The sequence below is a fragment of the Lepidochelys kempii genome, chromosome 13 (assembly GCF_965140265.1).
Source record: "Lepidochelys kempii isolate rLepKem1 chromosome 13, rLepKem1.hap2, whole genome shotgun sequence".
Classification (NCBI taxonomy): domain Eukaryota; kingdom Metazoa; phylum Chordata; order Testudines; family Cheloniidae; genus Lepidochelys; species Lepidochelys kempii.
In genome coordinates this window covers 2,213,921-2,233,729 of record NC_133268.1, presented here as the reverse complement: position 1 = coordinate 2,233,729, position 19,809 = coordinate 2,213,921, and the positions used below count along the sequence as shown (strand labels likewise).

At 54.5% G+C, this 19,809-nt stretch overlaps 1 protein-coding gene across 1 annotated transcript in view; it reads left to right on the top strand.

Moving 5' to 3' along the window:
- The first annotated feature begins 3,652 nt into the window (after window positions 1-3,652).
- Window positions 3,653-19,809, top strand: part of XKR7 (XK related 7) — a 33,737-nt gene continuing 17,580 nt past the window's right edge. Inside the window, exon 1 of the mRNA XM_073308837.1 lies at window positions 3,653-4,357. Within this exon, the coding sequence (XP_073164938.1) occupies window positions 3,783-4,357 (575 nt within the window). The 5' untranslated portion in view covers window positions 3,653-3,782. The remainder of the gene's footprint in view (window positions 4,358-19,809) is intronic.

Genomic DNA, 19,809 nt, shown 5'->3' with positions numbered 1-19,809 from the left:
AGCCAGTCCTGCATTTGCTCTCTGGACCTGGTGCAGAGTTGTGGATTTACAAAGACAAATGAACCCCAAGAAAAGTCTCTGAATAGGGGACCCCCTGGGTAAGAGACAGAGTCTGTGACTGTATAAAAGAAGAGGAAAAGACAACAACATTTTATCCATTACAGAGAAGAGACTCTACCAGCTGTGTTCTCTCATGACAGGCGGATCTCAGCTTTCTGGACCGGAGAAGAACTGACCATGGTTGAGAAATACCTTATTAGACAGGAAAGGAAGGATAGGCTATAGGGTGCAGTTTATGTTTTCCTTTACTTGTGACCTTATGTTTCCAAACTTACACTATCTTTTATTTGAAAATCTATCTCAAGCTCTGTTGAATAAACTTCAAATTGGTTTTGCTGTAGACACGTCTCCGTGCCTTGCACTAAGGAGAGTGTTGCACCTCAGTTCCCTGGTTTCACCTCAGTTCACTGCTTCCCTGGAAGCAGCGGATCCGTGTGCATTGCAGGTATCAGGAAGATAGGGGACTGGGCACTTGAGTGTAACCAAGTGGAGTGTGTAAATTCCTAGCTTGCACTGGGAATGAGCAGGGCCTGCGGAGAGAGCTTGTCTTGTCACCAGCTGGGAGGGAGGGAGGGGGGCGGGCGGGCAGGCGGGCTTCCCCAGGTGGGCACAGACAAGGCTCTCTCCTTGTAAGCTGGTGGTAGTGATTCACCCTGGACACCTTGGGGTAACTCTAAAAAGTGCCACAACTACCTCAAAGGCTCCTGCCTGCAGGCAACAGCTAAGTTGTGAGCATGTCCACCTTTGACAGCAATGAATCAGGCCCTACTTGAATTGTGGGATGATTGTAAAACATTGCGGTTGAGTGGCAGACAAGCCATGGAAAATTGTGGAAAAGTAATAATGGACCTTATGGTAATAAAATCCATTGGTACTTTTCCGTGATGTTCTGCTGTCGGCTGCCTGGGGATGATAACCGGAACAGGGGGCTGACAGTGGGGGCTCCCTCTCAGCCCCAGGGTGGCTGGGGCTTCCACCGTCAGCCCTGCACACAGTGGGGCTCTTGTGAAACCTGCCGTGACAGTCTAATATTGCAGAACCTGCAGTTTCTGCAATATGGCCCGTTAAGTGGGGCACATTAAGTGCGGCCTTATCAAGGAGGTATTTTCATTTAAAACCCCACCCCCAGGCAGCCCTGCTGCTTCTGCTGTCTCCTCCACTCCTAACTTGCATGAACCAACAGCTCCGTTCCAAACCAAAATATTAGGTCACCTGAGCCCCTCACCGTTTCCTTTCATCTACTGTCTCCTCCCTCCCCTGCCAAAAGGCCCGTGCGTGGCTCCCCATAAAACCCCTGTGCAGAAGGGAAATGATCTACAGCGATCCTCTCACATCCCCCCGGTGGCTTTAAACTGGGGAAGAAATGAGGAGGTGGAGTATAGCCGTGGTGAGCTTTCTGTTCTCAGTCCAGGAAAGCTGCTGGCTGTGGTGCAGGAGGGAAATGAACATAGAAGGTACGTGTCCAGCTGGATTCTTGTATTTTTAGGGGTGTTAACTAACTATTGTAAATTCCAGTATAGACATGTGTACCCCACATTGGTTCTCAGCCAAGGGTTAAACAAAAATTGAAAGGAACATCCATGTTTTGTCTACAGTCATATTTAGCACATTAAAACATGACAAAGAATTTGAGCGTGGACCTCCCCATAGGAGACTTGGGGTTAGGGTGGCCATGGCCCCAGTGTGAGATTCCTGGAAAGGTTTCCCATCTTGACTTGCTGCCTCTGGGAGGGGGCATGTAGCTGGCCAGTGCACTAACCCTCATGAGAGATGGTCCTCACCAGGCCCCCTCAGTCAACCTTTCCCCCCATGCTGGAGAGGTGCACATGGACTAGAACTGATAGTCTACTCAAATTGAGCAGAACCTGGTGCATGACTAGCCCCTTTGAATCTAGGGGGAGTAAAGTATTATTTGAGGGGAGTAAAGCTTTCAGAATCCGGACCTTCTTTCTAGAAGGGATCCCACCACCGTCTGCGCTGGAGGGGAGCTTGGAGTTACATCCCAGTTTGGCAGCTTGGGACCTCTCCAAACAGGCCCAATGGCCCCTCTGAGGAGCGGGCCCTTTACAGCAGCGGGGTGAGAGGACAGGGAACGTTGCTGCGTCCCGACGCCCCGTGAAGTGTGAGCTGGTGGCTGAGGAGGGAAGGGGAAGGGAGGGGAAAGCAGGCGCGCAGAGCTCCTGGCAGGACCTGGAGCAGAGCCAGCCACGGCCCTGCCAACAGCCCAGCGGAGGTTCCGCCGGCGGCCGGCCTCGCAGGCCAGAACTCTGCGTCCCGAGAGGAGCCGGCCGCCCACGGGAGGGAAGCAAGAGAAGGAGCGAGCTGGGGGTGGAGCGGAGACCCGTGCGCCCTAGGCGCACACCGCGGGGAGGCGGTGGATTCCTTGGGGAGACGACAGGAAGGCGCAAGGGAGTCTGCCCCCGGAGATGCTCCGCACACCCCTGCCAGGTGGGGCCCCTTTCTCCTGGCCCCCTGCTCCGGAAGGGGAAAGCAGAGGTGGCCGCCCTCAGCCTCACTTCCCCGCTGAAGGGCAGAAATGGGGCATGGGGCTGCTCTTCCTTCTTCCCTGGCCTCTGGCGTCGTCTCAGTCCTTCCCTTGGAGAACAGCGGGCCTGGCCCCTTCCCCTGCTCCTCCCAGAGCAGTCTGTACCAACCCAGCGCCCCTTTCCTGACAGCGCAGGAGGGGCAATGTCCCCTCACCCCGACCCCGGGGTTTCCCAAGCGGTCCTTTCCCTTCACGACCTGGGAGCAGCCTGGCTCAGACCCGCCCGGCTCCCCAGAGCCAAGGCCGACGCCTCGCACTCCGCAGCGGGGACGCCCCCAGTAGCTCGCAGACTGAGCCGGGGCTGGCCTGGGGGGAACGCGTAGAGTCTAGCGGGGCGCAGCGCGCCCTGCCCAGGCTGCAGGGGGTCGGGGCGGGACCCGAGCGCCCAAGGAGCGGGAGCTGCGAACGGAGTAATCCGAGGAGGCATCAACAAGTATGCGGGAGACGCAGAGAGCCGGGCAAGGGCTTCGAGCCCCAGACTCCTGCCAGCCTGGACCAGAGGGGCCCGCGGCCTCGGAGCGTCGGCTCCCCTTAGCAGCGCCCTGCTACCTGCGCGCCGGGGAGGGATGGAGACGATCTGCGGTCGATAGGAGCAGGGGGTGGGGAAGCGTTCGTGCAAATGCAGCGCCCGTGGGGTGAGGCTTAAAAGCCATGACAACCGGGCCTGAACACGCGTGTGAGCCTGGGTGGGGTCAGGGAAGGCCTCGGGGCGCTCTGGTCCGCTGATGGGCGAAGCCCCCAAACTGGGAGAGCGCCCCCAGCCTCCAGCCTGCCACAGCGTCTGCCCCTCGGCCCCGGGACCGGTGGGGCGAGGGGAAGCAGGCGGACGAAGGAGCGGGCAAGGGGGGATGCAGGAGGAATGAATGAATAACCGCCCGCCCGAGTGGGGCGGGACCCCAACTCTTCCCCGCCCGCCTCTGCCTCCTCCTCGCCCGGCGGCCCCATCCGGACAGGCTCCGGCTGCTGCTGCCGTGGGGGTGGGGGGGGGGTAACTCGAAGCGGGGAGGTGGGTTTGCAGAGGGGGCGTCCAGCACGGGGTCCTCCCCTCCTCTAGCCCCCTCCCTTCCACCCCCGCTCCTCCTCTAGCCCCCTCCCTTCCACCCCCGCCCCTCCCTCCCAGCCCCCCCTCCCTCCGGAAGTCTCTCCCTCTCCCTCCTTTCTCCTCCTCTCCCCCAACATGGCCGCGAAGTCGGATGGAGCCGGGGCCGCCGCGGCCGTGCGCATGGAGCCGGGCGCGGAGGGCGGCGGCGGCGGGGGCAGCCTGGCGGGCGGGGCGGGCCGCGGGGGCGCGGGGCCGGGGCCCGGGCCGGCCGCCCCGCCGGCGCCCCGCGCCTACAGCCTGCTGGACTGCTGCTGGGTGCTGGGCGCGCTGCTCGTCTTCTTCTCGGACGGGGCCAGCGACCTGTGGCTGGCGGCCGATTACTACCTGCGACGCCAGCGCTGGTGCTTCGGCCTCACGCTGCTCTTCGCGCTGCTGCCCTCGCTGGTGGTCCAGCTGCTCAGCTTCCGCTGGTTCGTGTACGACCACACGGCGCCCCGCGCCCCCGGGGCCGCCCCGGCCGCCCCGCCGGCGCCGGCCGCCAGCACCAAGGACAGCGGCGGCCCCAAGGACGGCGGCCGGCCCGGCTCCGCGCGCCTCTCGCCGGCCCCGGCCCCGGCCCCCGGCGCCCCCCGGACCCGGGGCTGCTGCCGCCTCTGCATCTGGATCCTGCAGTCCCTCATCCACCTCCTGCAGCTGGGACAGGTCTGGAGGTAGGGGCGGGCCCCCCGGGGGGGGGCTGGCCCCGGGCCCCGGGGGGGGGCTGGCTCCGGGCCCCGCTCCCCTGCAGAGCCAGGGGAATTCCGCTGGGGCAGGGCCGGAGCAGGCTGGGGGGTGGAAGGGGAGCCTGGGCTCCCGCTCCCCTTCCAGCGGCAGCTCGGCCAGTTCAACCGGGAGCGGGGAGTCCGGGGGAGCATGGATGGATCTGCCCCTTGGCCCGGCGAATTCACCTAGGACAACCCCGGAGCCGTGTCTAGAGCCGCAGCACAGACGGGGTCTGCCCAGCCCAACCCAGGCCTGGGGCTTTAGCGAGTCTCTTTCTCCACCCTGCCTCTGGAAATGGCAGGGGAAGGGGGTCCAGGACACAGGGGTCTATCCCAGCCTTGCTCCCCACACACCTTGCACTGCCCCTGGAACTCAGCAGCCAGGCCTGGGGGTAGGAGCCCTCCAGAGGCTCTGGGGAGCAGTGGAAGGGAGCTGGGTGTAGCCTGAATTTCCCTGAGGATCCGGGAGGGGGATCTGACCCCACCACCTGCTCTGTCCAGATGGGGAGTGTGCAGCCTGCCTTTGGACTTGTCCTTTGAACAGTTCTGCAGCTGGACATCAGCCAGCAATTGGGGTGAGGGCCCCTCCCTGCCCCTCAGGCCCAGCAGCCCATCACCCACCTTCCCCTAGGACCTGCCTACTCCACGCCCTCACCCCCAGATCTCATGCTTCTAATTTCCAAAGCTTTAGAGGCAGTCCTGTCCTCAGCTACACCGATCTCCGCCCCGGGGTGGGACGTGGCCCCAGCTGCTTGTCTGGAACAGATGCGCTAGAGCAGGAAAAAGAACAGGAGGACTTGTGGCACCTTAGAGACTAACCCATTTATTAGAGCATGAGCTTTCGTGATGCATCCGATGAAGTGAGCTGTAGCTCACGAAAGCTTATGCTCAAAAAAATGGGTTAGTCTCTAAGGTGCCACAAGTCCTCCTGTTCTGTTTGCGAATACAGACTAACACGGCTGTTACTCTGAAGCCTGTCATAGAGCAGGAAAGGGTCTCTTCTGTAATCAGATCCCTGAGATCAACAGTTCATGAGCTGCAAGTAGAGGGTGTCTGGTCCCCTGAGCTGAAGCACACGACCAGCGTGAAGTGGGGAAGGTGATGGAGGCTGGGGCTGCTTCCCCTTGGGTGTGTGTCTTGGGGTTATTATATGAGCTCCCTCCGGTGAGCCCCATCCATTCAGGAAGAGAGGAGAGTCCTGGGCAAACTGGAGCCGGGAGGAAGGGAAAGCCCTGGGCCGAGACAGGCTTTGAGGGCTAAATGTAACTGATGTGCCATGGGGGTGCTTAACCTAAACCCCAGTGATGGGGAAGGCAGCACTGGGCTGGGGGCTGTTTTGAAATATTACATTTATGGAGCCTTTTCATGGCATGAGAAAACAGGTACCAGATAAAAAGGCACCAGACAGTTGACAGGATCACCCCTACCCAACAAACTCCCCCCCCCGCCCCGCGGTTTATAATGCATGTGTGTGGACGCCAGCCAAGCTGCTAGCCCCTCTGGAAGGGGTGAACGTGGTGTCCTTCTGGTCCCTGTAACAAGGGACCACAGCGAGCAGTCCGCGGCTAAAGGGCTGCACCATTCTAATCCACTCACCACTTCAGTCAGAAACTGAACAGCTCAGCCTTGGTTCCCTGCAGGGCCTGATCCTGTGAGGTGCTGAGAGCATCTGGCAGGGTGCTGGATGCCTTTGGCTCAGATCAGGGTCCCATTCCGTGCCCACACCCATGGAAGTCAGTGGTGTCACACAGAACGTGCAGGAGTGGGGTACCATTGGAGCCATCGCACATCCAGCCTCTCCCCTTCCTTTATCCCAGTCCTCTGGCATTTCATTCCTCTGCTCCCCACCGAAACAGCTGGGACCAGGTCCATGTGAGCAGGATGAGAGACAGCACAGACAGGCACTCACCAGAGGTCAGCTCCACTGCCTGCATCTCCACTGGCTCTCCAGGGCTCTGAGCTGATCATTTACTGGCATGCCTCTTTCCCAGGGCCAGGCTATTGAGCTTCCCTTTCTCTTCTCCACCCCAGACAGCCTGCAACACTCTCTTTCAGAGTCACAGAGCTACAGGCAGACAGTGCGAAGGAGCTAGGCCTCTGCAACAGAGCTGATTTGTAGAGACGTTAATGCTGGGAGAGAAAGGGGAGACTGACAAATTTCTGAAAAAAATACAACTAGCAACTGAGGAGTTTGGATCAGGTTTTGACACTATTCCCACCTTGTATTTCTGTTTTCTGTGGCCTTGTTTGTCCCAGCATATCTGTGTGGAGACATTTGTCTGTTACTCTTCCCATGATCAGGTAGCATAAGGGTTCTCAAACTTTTCCGCAGTATAGAACGCATCTTAATAGTGAGATTGTCTAACCCTTCTCATTCATGACTGCACAGACCGGCTGCTACTCTGAAACCTGCCTTCCTACCCATTCTGATCCCAGCCCCGTGGCATCTGCAGCAAGTGCTTACAAGGAAAAGCGATATTAGGGAAATCTGTTATGTAAAAACTGTCTTTAATGTGCTGTAGCAGCTGGAGATGTGGGGGAGAGCCGGCACCTTGGGACCAGCCAGCTGTCTACAGACTGTTAGCAAGTGGACCATGGCCCACCAGTGCTCCATGGGTCACAGTTTGAGAATGGCTCAGCTACAATTACATTGTAGTCATTGGTTAATTTTTATTTATTTATTTATTTATTTATTTTTGCTCCTGGTTCTATAAATAATCCGACCCCCTGATCTGTTATGGTGGGGTAGGGTTTTAAGCCAATTAAAGTGGTAGCTCTCAGAACTGATCTCCTGGACATGCTGGGCTCAAATTGCAGATCAGTCTCTTTCTAAGCTTGGGATTTGTTACTTACGCCCATTACCAGTTACATGCAGTTTACTAAACTCATTAGTGAGGCTGGATTCAGTGCAGGTGGATGTGACAGTTTCTACGGGTTGAATTATTGCTGTGTTAACTGTGCATGTGAAGAGAAGACTTTTCCTTGAGCTTCTTTGTCAGTGGGGGCCTGGCCCTGGCCCTGGCCCTGGCCCTATTGGACTGGGGCCTTTTGCGTATCACAACTTACATTCAGTCAATGTACTTACAAGCCTGAGGCCCAGCTTCACTTCTGTGAGAACAATTTGCACCTGCAGAATTTGCCCCTGCATTTTTGGCACCTGCAAAATGAATTTCAGCACAAGCCTTGATCTGCAGTTGGGTACTTAGAGCTGCTAATGCTGCACTTTGTCCTGCAGCTGAACTGTTGGCGTAAAAGTGAAGGCGCAAGTTTTGTGGGTGCAAACTGTATCTGCCCATATGCCTAATAATGTGTCCTTGCTATAGAGCACTCGTGTTTCTGTTACCTTGATTTAAAGCTACTGTAGCAATCCATTAAAGTCCACTGTAATCAGCCCATTCACAATAAACATGCAAAATCATTCTTGTGGTATCCCCTAGAGACGGTATCAGTTGCATAGAGTGAACATGTGCAATCTATTCTGACTACCCGGAGGCGAGGGTACAAATGCTGGGAAATGTGCCTTAACATTGGACCAGTTCCGGGCCTCCATAATTATGAATGGTCAGAAGAGGGACAGTTCCTTGCATGCAGATTTCCAGCCCAGTCTTAAATGCTCTTCCTAGCCAGTAAAGCACAGCCATGCTCAGTTTGGCGATAGTCAGATGCAATCAGCACACCATTAGCAGCCTGGATCAGGCTGTGTTTCATCGTGTGTCTCATGCTGATGAGATTTCTCAGTTTACAAATTCCTACCCACTTTGCTTGCAAAAGGTCAAAACTATCTTCTCTAAATGGAGAAATATCAAAGAGAAAGAAAGTCCTTTGGGGACTGTTCTCCCCTTGACACGCTTGCCTGCCTCCCATTAGCGTTAATAGGAGCATGTGCACATGCCAAGGGGACAGCCTTCTCCAGTCTGTGCACATCACGCAATGTATTTGCATTTGGTATTCATTCCTCTCTGTCTTGTAATGTCTTTGCTCAGAAAAGCTTGGCTTGGATGTGGCATCTGTTTGCCCGGTCATGTTCTGCTTCCACCCAGTTTCACATCTGGTTTGGTCGAGGCACAGCGGGGCCACATGATTTCCCAGAGGTCACACAATAGCTCAGAGGTCATTCGCTGGCTCTGCCCGCATGATTAATATTAACTCTACTTGGCATTTCTATATCACCTTCCATCCAAGGATCTCAGTGCGCTTTGGAGACATTTCATTAGGCCTCCATGTGCATCCTGATCTTATCATTATCCCCATTTAAACTGGGGGATAGCAAGGAGAAATGACTTGCTGTGATAATACAGAAAAGCAAGGCCCCTATTTCTGAAACTGGATTCACATGGCCCCCAGCAGGGCCCCATTGACTTCTGCGGACCCCTGTTTGGGTGCAAGAGTCTGCCTGGGTGGATCCAGTTGCATAGTTATGGCCTGGGTTTGTGGCAGAGCTGGATACGGAATGGAGATTGGCTGATTTCTAATCCTGTGTCTTTAGCCACAGGATTCCCCTTGGAACACATGGCCCTCCTGTTTGCCAGGCCTTTGCTCTAACCACTCAAACAAGCAGGGATTCCTTTGATTCCCTAATCACACCATTTTATTGGATATAAACTGGGCCTATTAAAGAACAACTTGTATTGAAATCAGCCAATTCCCCTGTTGTCTCTTTTGGGTCCCACCTATTTCTCCTTGGCAGTGCACTGGGCTTTTCAGGGTGTGATCCAGTGTTTTTCAGAGCATAAGCTGGAACAGCCAGTGGCTGTGGGTCCTCACCTGGGATTGGAAGAAGTGTTGGGGGTGGGTGGGAAAGGAAGGCCTTCAAGCCTTTAATCAATGCATTGATGTGACATCATTCAGACTGTGCCACATGGAGATCTTTCTAATTATTTCACTTTGCAAGATGTATAATGGATTAAAATGGCTGCAACTGAAAAGCAATTTCCTCCTTGTTTAAATAAAGGATTACGGAATAATATCCCACATTACCTTTTAGGAAAATTGTACTCTGTATCAATTACTTTTAGATCAGTGGGTCTCTCTTGTTTTTTCATCTCAGGATAATGATGAATGAATTTAGTTACAACTGGGGCTAGGCTGTTTTTTTTTTCTTTTGGTTTCAACACTTGAAAATTGGAGTCAGTAATTGGAACAAGTTAAGGACAGAGCTGGCTGGCAAAGGAGCGGAGGAGATGCTGGTATTGTTTTGGATTATTTATATCACTCTGAACAAGGTTAATAATGAGGGTCTTTAGCTGGCCACTTGCTGTGCGGCTTGTCTCTGGGTGATGCTTGCAAATGAGAATGTGCATTTCAACAGGTTTATTCTGGAGGCGCGAGGTTTAACATGACACACCAACAATTGAAGGGCTAACTGTGCTTGTGACAATAAACCAAGCCTTTCAACACACTCTTCAGAGAAGAGCTGCTGTCCAAACCCTTTCTATGAATTTTTACACTGGTGTTCCTTGGATTTTTTTTAATCTGAAGAAGGCAGTAATTAGCTCTAATAGCCTTCTCTGTAGATTTCTGCTTGATCATCAGTTTTTGAAAATTAAATGATTTTTTGTAATTGATTTCTTATTTCTCACGCAGCTGCCACTGTGTTTGGTTCATAAAAACCTAGCCATGCCCTGTCAGTGCAAGAGAGAATATTTTTCTGAGTTGAAACATAAACTGTATGATCAAATGCATAACAAATAAGAATCAGCATTTCATTCTCGCAAGTTGATGGGAGATGAAATCTTGTTTTAATGAGATCCATAGAACTGACAGAATGATGGGAGAATAATTGTGCCCTGCAATGAAAACAGAGGGGGGGGGGGGGAGGCATGGTCACTTGTTGAATCCTTGAAGAGTTGGAGATTGTATTAGCAGATGTGCATATTTTGTGCTTCCTTATCCCTCCCCTCTCCCTTTGTTCCAGTAATGAACTGTGCACAGCAGCTGCTGGCTGCACGGAGGGGAAGACACTGCCATAGGGTTTGTGTGCATGTCAGGCCATTGTGCATTGCAGACAGCAGTGTCATTGCAATGACAAGCCCAATTAGTGAGTTTGATTACATCAAGAGGATAAGGTCACTGGTGTCTGGGCTCCCTTGCACAGACCTGGGAGGGGGACTCCCTGTGGATCCAGACTGCCTATGCCCTAAGGACAAGGGGAGCAGAGAGCTCTGAAATGCTTCAGCTGAGTGGGCTTCTGGAAGCCTGTGGCTCACATCACTGCAATTGTGGGCTGTGCTTTCGCTGCCTTGTGTGTAGTCCCACAGCTGGGGGCCTTTGCTTTGTTCACCCCTCCTCCTAATACTTGACAGCTACCTCTCCTCCCTGCTGGGATCCTCCCACCTGAGGGCTCAGCCCTCCGTAGCCCCACAAAGGCAAGGGATTATGTGCAAGGGATTATGAATTTACTATGTTTGTACAGCTCCTTGTACAGCGGGCCCTGGGCTCTGACTAACAAGGCTGGTGGACACTACGGTAATCCCACACTCCCTGCAGCTGCTGACACCTCTTCCCTATGCCCCTCTCACCCCAAAGCACAAAGGACAAAGCACATGCTGTTCCAGCACTTGTCCCTTCACACAGGCCAGCTCTGAGGGCAGCCTCGGAGGCTGAGAGTCTGTCTGTGTATCTGTCCATCCCATCCACTCCTCTCACTCCTTAGTGTGCAGGGATTGATAGCAGGGTGCCCTGCCGCACTGGGCAGACAAATGGGCATGGTCCCTGCCCCGAAGAGATGAGTCTGTCTGGGGAGCATAGACAGCAAGTCTGCCCTGGATGGGTTATGACCTGCTAGGTCCTTTTCATCGCTAGCCTCTGTGATGCCGTGAGAGCTGGGGCTAGTTAGGCCTGGTCTACGCTACGCAGGTCGACATGAGTCTCCTTCCCTCAACGTACTTGTGCCCATGTCTACACCGTGTCACCCGCTGTCCTACGCACTCCATTAGGGCCACGCAGCAAACCCCGACCAACCTGCTGAGGTCCTCACAGTGCGAGCGTAGACACTGCTTGACCTGTGTCGACCTAGCAGTCCTCCAACAGCTGTCCCACAATGCCCCATTCCCTGCATCAGTGACGGCTCTGGTCACAATGGTGAACGCCACTGCTCAGCGGTCACAGAGAGTAGACGCCACCCCCAGAACTCCCCCAAGTCTTTTTGAAATGCCGTTTCCTGATTGTCCAGCGTGGCGAGCACACTTAGCAGGACTCCCTGGCCATATGCAACTGCCCGTGCCAGGTCCGCGCCCCGGCCGCACTCCTGCCTGGCCTAGACAGGAGTATTGGATCTCCCGGCCCCGGGGTGCGGGGGAGAAGAGGCTGAGCGACGGACCAGCCGCAGAAACATGGACATCTATGAACAGCTCGCACCAGCGATGCAGGCAAAAGGGGTCCGACAAGGATCAGCAGCCGTGCCACAGGACAGCAAAGGAACTGAGGCAGGTGTACCGCTGGGCCAGGGCGGCCAACAACCCATCTGATGCTGAGCCTCAGATCTGCCACTTTTACAGCGAGCTGCAGGCCATACTCGGCAGAGACCCCACCAGCAGGTTTCAGGCCATTGTGGATACCTCTCGAGACCCTGAGACACAGACCCCTGCCTGGAACAGCGAGGAGCAGGAGGAGGGAGACGTGGCAGGCGGTCCAGCCATGTCACGAGCCAAGACCTGTTCGAGACTCCACCAGTCTCCAGCCAGTCCCGCCAGCCGAGGACAGATGAGACTGATGAAGGGGAAGAGACCAGGGTAAATGACTGCATGCATTTTTCCTTACAGTGTTTAAATTTAAAGATGGTGCCTGGCCTGTTCCCAAGCTAACAAGACCCAGGAATCAACTTCTCACGGTTTTACTCATGTGTGAGAAGAGACAGAAGCACAACAAACAGAGGCCGAGCTGCCATGTGCTTTTCATTCACCTGCAGGGTTAGGCTAGGGAGCCACGTGGAGCAGTTTGTTTGTGCACATATGGCCCTTGTATCCTCCCAAGAGATCTCAATGAAACTTTCCTGGAGATATTCTGCAATCATAACGCGAAGGCTTCTAGGGACAGCTGCCTTATTTCTTCCTCTGCGGTAGCCAGTAGGACACTTTCCCATGCCACTCTGCCATGAGTTTGGCTAGCACGATTGCAGTAAATAGGCAGTGGCCTCTAGGTCCGGCCGGCTTCGGGACGCAAGTAGCAGCTGAGCTCTCTGGGCTTTTGTTATCCTTCAGAGTGAGATATCAGCTAAAATCCCCACCGCCTGTGGAAAATAGCGCCAATATTCAGTGCCAGGGCCCTGTACTCCTACCCATGGAATAGGGGCTGAAATTTGATGGTTTCATGCAGCCGAAGTTCCTTTCCCCCACCCAAAGCTGAAGTGGCGATAAGTGGCATGTCTTATTACAAGCTTGTCTGAGAACAAGGGAAGGGAGTTTTAAAACTTCTCTTCCCCTTTCCCTTGTGACTGTATTTCCCTGTGACGCATCTGTCAGTTTTTATCAGCTGCTGCAGGCTTGAGGGGTGCCCCCTCCACACCCACAGAACGCCTGGCCCTAAAGAGGAGGAGCAAGAAGACGACTAAGGAGGATGTGTTCAGCGAGATCCTGCATCAGACCACAAACAAAGGGCCTGGAGGGCCACCATGGCAGACGTTATGGAGAAGAAAAGAGCAGACAGGAGAAAGGCCCAGGAATCCCAGCAGTGAAAGGAGATGCAGATGCACCAGGACATCAGAGGTCTTCTCGGGCAGCAAACCCAAATGCTGAAGACCCTGGCTGGCCTACAGGTCCAGCCATCCCCGACTCCCCACCCTTTGCAGTCCTTGGAGAACTCCCTGGTAGCAGGTCCTTACACCCCCCGACATTCCATGTGGCATCATGGGTTGCATCCTTATTCTGACCGCTCCACATGGTGGGACAGCAAAGAAAACCCCGGTGTCACATACACTGGCCTGTGGCAACCACAGCTGGCATATGCCTGGCCACAATGGGCTACATGTGTGCATTGAAATGGACAGAAATGTTTGTTTGCTGCCTTTCCAATTGTAAAGTTCCAGTCCGTCAGTTTACATGAGAGGTTTCTAGTGCATCGCCTGGGAGGTTGGCTCTTTTTCTTTCGTTCGTTCGTTCGTTCGTTCGTTCTTGACGTTTGACCACTCAGTAAAGTTCCATTGTTGAAGAAAGTGATGGAGTCGACAGACGGCGCTAACCCAGAGGCAAGGCAGGGGGGGCCTGTCCCTGAGCAGCTGCAGGACATGCTCCAGGTGGAGGAACAGATTGAAAGGGTACTGGCAGGCCAGGGGAAGGAGCTACAGGCTGACACCTGGAGCTGTGAGAGGAGGGATTACAGTTTTGTTAAGCCTACAGTGAGCACCGTGATCCAGATCTCCCAGCTGCTCCTCCCCTTTGGGAGTTGGAAACTCACAAGAGCCTGTGAAGAATGGGACATTGTCCTCCAGGCAGATGAAGTGGATCTCTGTCCAGGCCCCAAATCTCTGTCCAGGCCCCAAATGAGGGAGCCACAGCCTGGTAGAAAGCGACCAGGGGGGAGTATAATTTGCAGGGCTGGGCAAAAACTGGTCCAGACACTGTAAGGCCCCACTAGGGCCCTGGTTCAGGACCTGGTGAGGTGGGTGGTCCCGGGTCCCCTTACCTTGCTCTGCTGCACCTACCCCATGACAGACCCCTCAGGGGAGTGGAAGGGACACTCAGGGAGATTGAGGCCCACCACATACTACCCAGCCAGGACCCCCTCTAGAAGCACCAGGCCGAAAAGATCTGTGCAGCCACTGCTTGACCACTAGGCCAGCTGGCTATCAGACTGACACCCTTTCCCCCTCCGGAGAACAGAATTATCTTTATTCATTCCCAGTCCTTATTGCAGGCTGCCTGGCAGCACGCGAAGCACCCAGTGCTTGCAAATGCACAGCAAGCACCACGCGCCAGCTGGTATAAATGCACAGCAAGGTCTGCAAGGTGCCTAGCAGCCCCCGGAGCTTCAGCCCCAGACAACGCTCCAGCACAGAACACGGCCGAGGCTGACCGTCCAAATGCTTCTTCAGAGCCTCCCGCACCCAGAGAGCCCATGCATGAGCCTGAGCACCTGTCCCCTTTGCAGTCAGTGGGAGTCTTGCCATTGACTGTAATAGGGTCAGTTGGCTCAGAGGCTGCAGCAGACGCCATCACCTCTGTGCGTGGTCTGGTCACTAGGCGTGACTAAGCGTATGGATTATGTTCAGCCCCCGGCGGCTCTGAGCCCGTCTGGCCTGCTCACCCTTAGGCCGGACATGCGCGTCAGTTGTTCAGTCCCAAAGCAGTAACGTTATAGAGTGACTTTCTTTCCTGGCCATTTATTTGGTGGTGGAAGGCAAAGGGCCAGACCCGCAGGCCCTGATGGAGCCACAGAATAGAGCAGAGCTGGGGTGGCTCTGCGGCCCGCTGGGCTACGAATGGAGGGATCTCCGCCGCAGAGCTGCGTTCCAGGGGGTCTCCCCGTATCTGAGCAGGGAGCATGCCTGGGGGCATGGCACTGGCAGAGCAGGGGAGGGGCAAGGACCCCAGTTTTGTCCGTCTATGTATTTATACCATGTCCCTCACAATGAGAGCTGAACTCCTGCGGAATGGCTGTTAGATCTGTGGCTCCGTGGATCTACTGGGAAACACCCCCACCTCCCCCTGGGGGAGAAGAGGAGGGAGGAATCACAAAGTACGAAGTGAGCCATTCCTCCAGGCCCCCCTCGTACGAGCTCCGAGAGTTGGGCAGCATGCTGGGCAGATGCAGATGCGGCTCACAGCCGTGACAAACTGCAGCCACAGGCAGTGCGTGATTGATACACCGTGGTGGTCGCACCGTTCATCTCCAAGCAGCAGCTGCAGCAGCCTCTCCCTCTGCTCTTAACAAGGTGGTGAGTGACATGGACAATGGATGCAGAGGGGATTTCACCTCTGATCCAGAGAAGGAAGTACTCAGCTCCCTCCTGTCTGCTGGATTGCAGTGTGGCATGCTCTGCCCAGTGCTCAGTGAGCGGCTTTTAAAAGATTTATTTGGGACCCCCAAACCTGATCCTGCTTTGGAGACACGGGATCAAGTCACTGGCTCCTCCAGCCACGCCATCCTTCCAGCCCTTGCCTCTGTCACCAGCGCTCGGAATAACGCCTGACGCAGAACTGCAACAAGCAGTTTTGGTGCAAGGTGACAAATAACACAACAGAGCTGGAGTGCTGGGGCTTGGGCTGGTGGCTCTACCTGAAAAGCCGAGGGCCTGAGTCTGATCTCATGTCAGCTACTTTTACCCCAGCATCACTTCATTGCTTTCCGTGCAGTTACTCCTGACTCCTGACCTGAGCGAGTGAGACTAGAGGACAGTCCTGAGTCTTCTCAGGAGGCTGTGTGCAGTTGTTCTGACTGAAGATCAGGGGGAAAGGAGCTGGCACAGGAAGCGGGAGCTGGGAACGGTGCAGCCTGGTAGCTAGTGTTCACGGTTGTCCTTCGCATTACAATGGGCTGAGTAGATTTGGAACAGATGGTTTTCAGCTCCTTGTCCTTGCCAGAGCCCAGTGCAGTGAGCTGAGCTCATACCCTGTCAGCCCTCTCCTACTCTGCCAGCCGCCCCAGGCTTCCCTCTTCACTCCTCAGATTGTGCAGGAGATAGCTGGGCAATGGGAGGGAAAAGAGCAGTGGGGCTTCCCTGTGCTGAGCTTTCAGATCCTGAAACAGCAGATTGTGTAGCTGGCACTCGCAGAGGGAGAGGTGTGGGCTGAACCAGGAACTCCTGGCACGGTCTCCCTCTGTGGCCTTGGGCAAGGCCGGACAGTGCTTTGTGCCTCAGTTTCCCCAGCTGCAGAACAGGGGTAATCCTACCTTGGGGCAGGGGGGGACTTAGGGTTTGTAAAGTGCTGTGAAGAGGAAAAATGCTAAATACAGTTAAAGGTGGGTTGAGTGTTATGTTATTTGTATTTTATGGTTAGAACCCCCCAGTTCTCCATCAGGACAGGAGGGTCAGGGATTTTCAGAAGTATACAGCAAACATATTCACACTTGGCTCAAAAATGGGCTCTTGCTTTTCCTCAGAGGAAAAGCCACCGTTGTGGCTGGGTGTTCAAATCCCTTTGGTGCTGTGAGCTGAACTTGGACTCCTCACTAGAGAGGGGATCCCAGGAAATACAAGAGGACTTTGCCCTGTTTTCTCCCTTGCCCAGACACACCGTGGGCCCTGAGATCCCAGGACTTGCACATGTGCTTAACTACTGCAGGTGGCTAAGGCTTTGCCAGATTGGGGCCTGGTGGAGGAAGCATCTCCTGTCTGCGAGGGAGCAGTGAGTTGTGAGTGGCACAAAATGCTAGAATTAGCAGCTCCTTCAGCGCTGCATATTAAAGCCTCCTTTTTACACTAATGCAAACAAACAAATTGGTGCCGGGGAGCCTGGCTGCAGGGTCCCAGGCCGGCACACAGCAGTAATTGGCACATAATGAAACTGGAATTGAACTATTAAAATCACATTATTTGCTGACACTAATGTTTTGTTCGGTTGCCAATGCTCTGAAGGTCCTTTTGTGACTCTCAGCAGGAGAGACTCGTAACTATCTCACAAAGAGAGGGGGGCTGGGAAATAAGAAAATTAGGCCATTAAAGCAACTCCTAAGGGCTCTATTCCGAGCCACCACTTGAGAATGAGACTGAGCCGGAAAAATGGCCTTTTGTCCTCACACTCCGTTGAGAGGCTTCACTGACTGCAGGAGTCGCTGCTAAGAGCTTTTCTCCATCGGCCACGGGGCTGGGCGCTCGGAGTCCAACACGCTAGCGAGCGAGCAATTTTGGCATCTTTTCAGGACCTTCTGCAGGGCACTGCGTAACCGTCTATGTGTCGCACTGGGAATTAACCCTTTCACGCAGGAGATGCCAGCCACTGGTGGAGACCAAGAATTGTTCATCTCCCCTGGCTGATGCTTAAGCTTTCCCTTCGCCACCTCAGGGCCTGATCCTGCCAGGTGCTGAATGTCCTGGGGGCCTAATGACTTCAGGGAGAGATGAGAACATTCAGCCCCACATGGGGACACAGCCTTTATGCTGAGCCTCTCTGATGGGACCTAGCCTGTTGCTGCTCCTCAGGTCCTGGCCCTCTGTGCCTGCTTTAGCTTCCTGGCCCAGGGTGACTGGCCCCTTTAAGGGGAGATGGGGCTAGCCCCACTTGTGCCATAATTAATTAGCCTCAGAGGGTGGGGCTAAAGGGGGTCAGCTGGTGCTTTAATAAACACTTGGTTCTTATAAAAGGACTGAGCGTGAGCTCAATGTGGGGTGGAGTTACAGGAAGCGGGTAGCAGGCTGGTCTGCTCATTCACTCCTGTAAGAGGTCCTGAGCCAGGGCTCAGGAGAAGGTGATCCAGGGGAACCAGCCTGTAGACTGAGTCCTCAATAGAGGAGAGACTGAGAGGTGGCCCAGAAGGGAACTGGGAATGCTGCCCAGAGGGTGGGCTGAAGAAAAGCCCATGCAGGGCAATAGAATGTTTTGTTTGTTGGGACATTTTAAGTGGACTCCTGTTACCCTGGAAGGGGTTAACTTCATTTTGTGACTTTCTTGGAGTGCCAAGCCATGTGTCCAGCACTGACCTGGCTGTGTGGAGTTTCTTTATCAGGGCTGCTTAATAGGGAAACTGAGGCAGTGCTGCAGAGCCATCCCTGGTCATGGGGGTGCTTGGGAAGCAGCTGACCTTGTTGCAGACTGGGATGCTGGGGTTGGGGTTGGGTTGGGAGGGGCCTGCGCTCCTGAGGAGGCTAGGGCAAGCACAGTTGAATGGAAGGAGGCAAATGCTGGCTGGTGCCGATGAAATCTTCATGGGGTAGCTGACCTGCAAAGACTGGGGCCATTAATGTAAAGCCCAAGACACCACGATCTCAAGGCCAGTCCTGCATCTCCTTACCTACCCCCTCCTTTACCTTGGCAGGGAGTCCTGCTGCTTTCTCTTCAGCTTGTGCATCCACTCCATGCTGGCTGCGGCCACTTGTCTCAGAGCCCAGGCTCCCTGTGCCCCCTGCTGCCATGCGGGAGGAAGGCACCTGTCTGGAGAGCCTGGCCGCTCTCTCCCCAGGTCTCCTTGTCACTCTCCTTTCCCAGCCATGGGCAAAGCCTCTCTCAGGTGAGGAGCTGCGTGGGCAGGCTCTTCTCTGCAGCAGAGCGAGAGGGGTGGGAAGACCTTGGGATAAACCCCTCTCTGCTCTTCTGCTTTCATTCACTCCCAGGAGCTGCCTGCTGCAGTCCCACCTCTCCAGCAGCCTCCACAGGTGCCTCTGACTCTGGGGGTGCTGTTGGGGAGCTAGTGAGCAGGGTTAGCAATAAGGACTCCAAGGGACCAGTTCACCCCCTGCAAAATGCAAGTTAATCCCAGTGAAGTCAGCAGGCAGTTTGTATCCTGCAGGGCACTGATCAGACCCTGCGGTTCTGTGTGACCTTGGGCAAGGCCATCCCCCCACTTTCTGGACCTCCATTTCCCCACCTGTAAAATGGGGCCATTATCTTTGAAAACTCATGGCGATCGGGGGAGGTCCCGGACGACTGGAAAAAGGCTAATGTAGTGCCCATCTTTAAAAAAGGGAAGAAGAAGGATTCTGGGAACTACAGGCCAGTCAGCCTCACCTCAGTCCGTGGAAAAATCATGGAGTAGGTCCTCAAGGAATCAATTCTGAAGCACTTAGAGGAGAGGAAAGTGATCAGGAACAGTCAGCATGGATTCGCCAAGGGCAAGTCATGCCTGACTAATGCCTTCTATGATGAGATAAAACTGGCTCTGTAGATGAGGGGAAAGCAGTGAACATGTTGTTCCTTGACTTTAGCAAAGCTTTTGACACCGTCTCCCACAGTATTCTTGCCAGCAAGTTAAAGAAGTATGGGCTGGATGAATGGACTATAAGGTGGATAGAAAGCTGGCTAGATTGTTGGGCTCAACGGGCAGTGATCAATGGCTCCATGTCTAGCTGGCAGCCAGTATCAAGCGGAGTGCCCCAAGGGTCTGTCCTTGGGCCTGTTTTCTTCAGTATCTTCATTAATGATCTGGAGGATGGTGTGGATTGCACTCTCAGCAAGTTTGCAGATGACACTAAACTGGGAGGAGTGATAGATACGTTGGAGGGTAGGGATAGGATACAGAGGGACCTAGACAAATTAGAGGATTGGGCCAAAAGAAATCTGATGAGGTTCAACAAGGACAAGTGCAGAGTCCTGCTCTTAGGACAGAAGAATCCCATGCACCGCTACAGACTAGGGACCGAATGGCTAGGCAGCAGTTCTGCAGAAAAGGACCGAGGGGTTACAGTAGACCAGAAGCTGGATATGAGTCAACAGTGTGCCGTTGTTGCTAAGAAGGCCAGTGGCATTTTGGGATGTATAAGTAGGGGCATTGCCAGCAGATTGAGGGACATGATTGTTCCCCTCTATTCGACA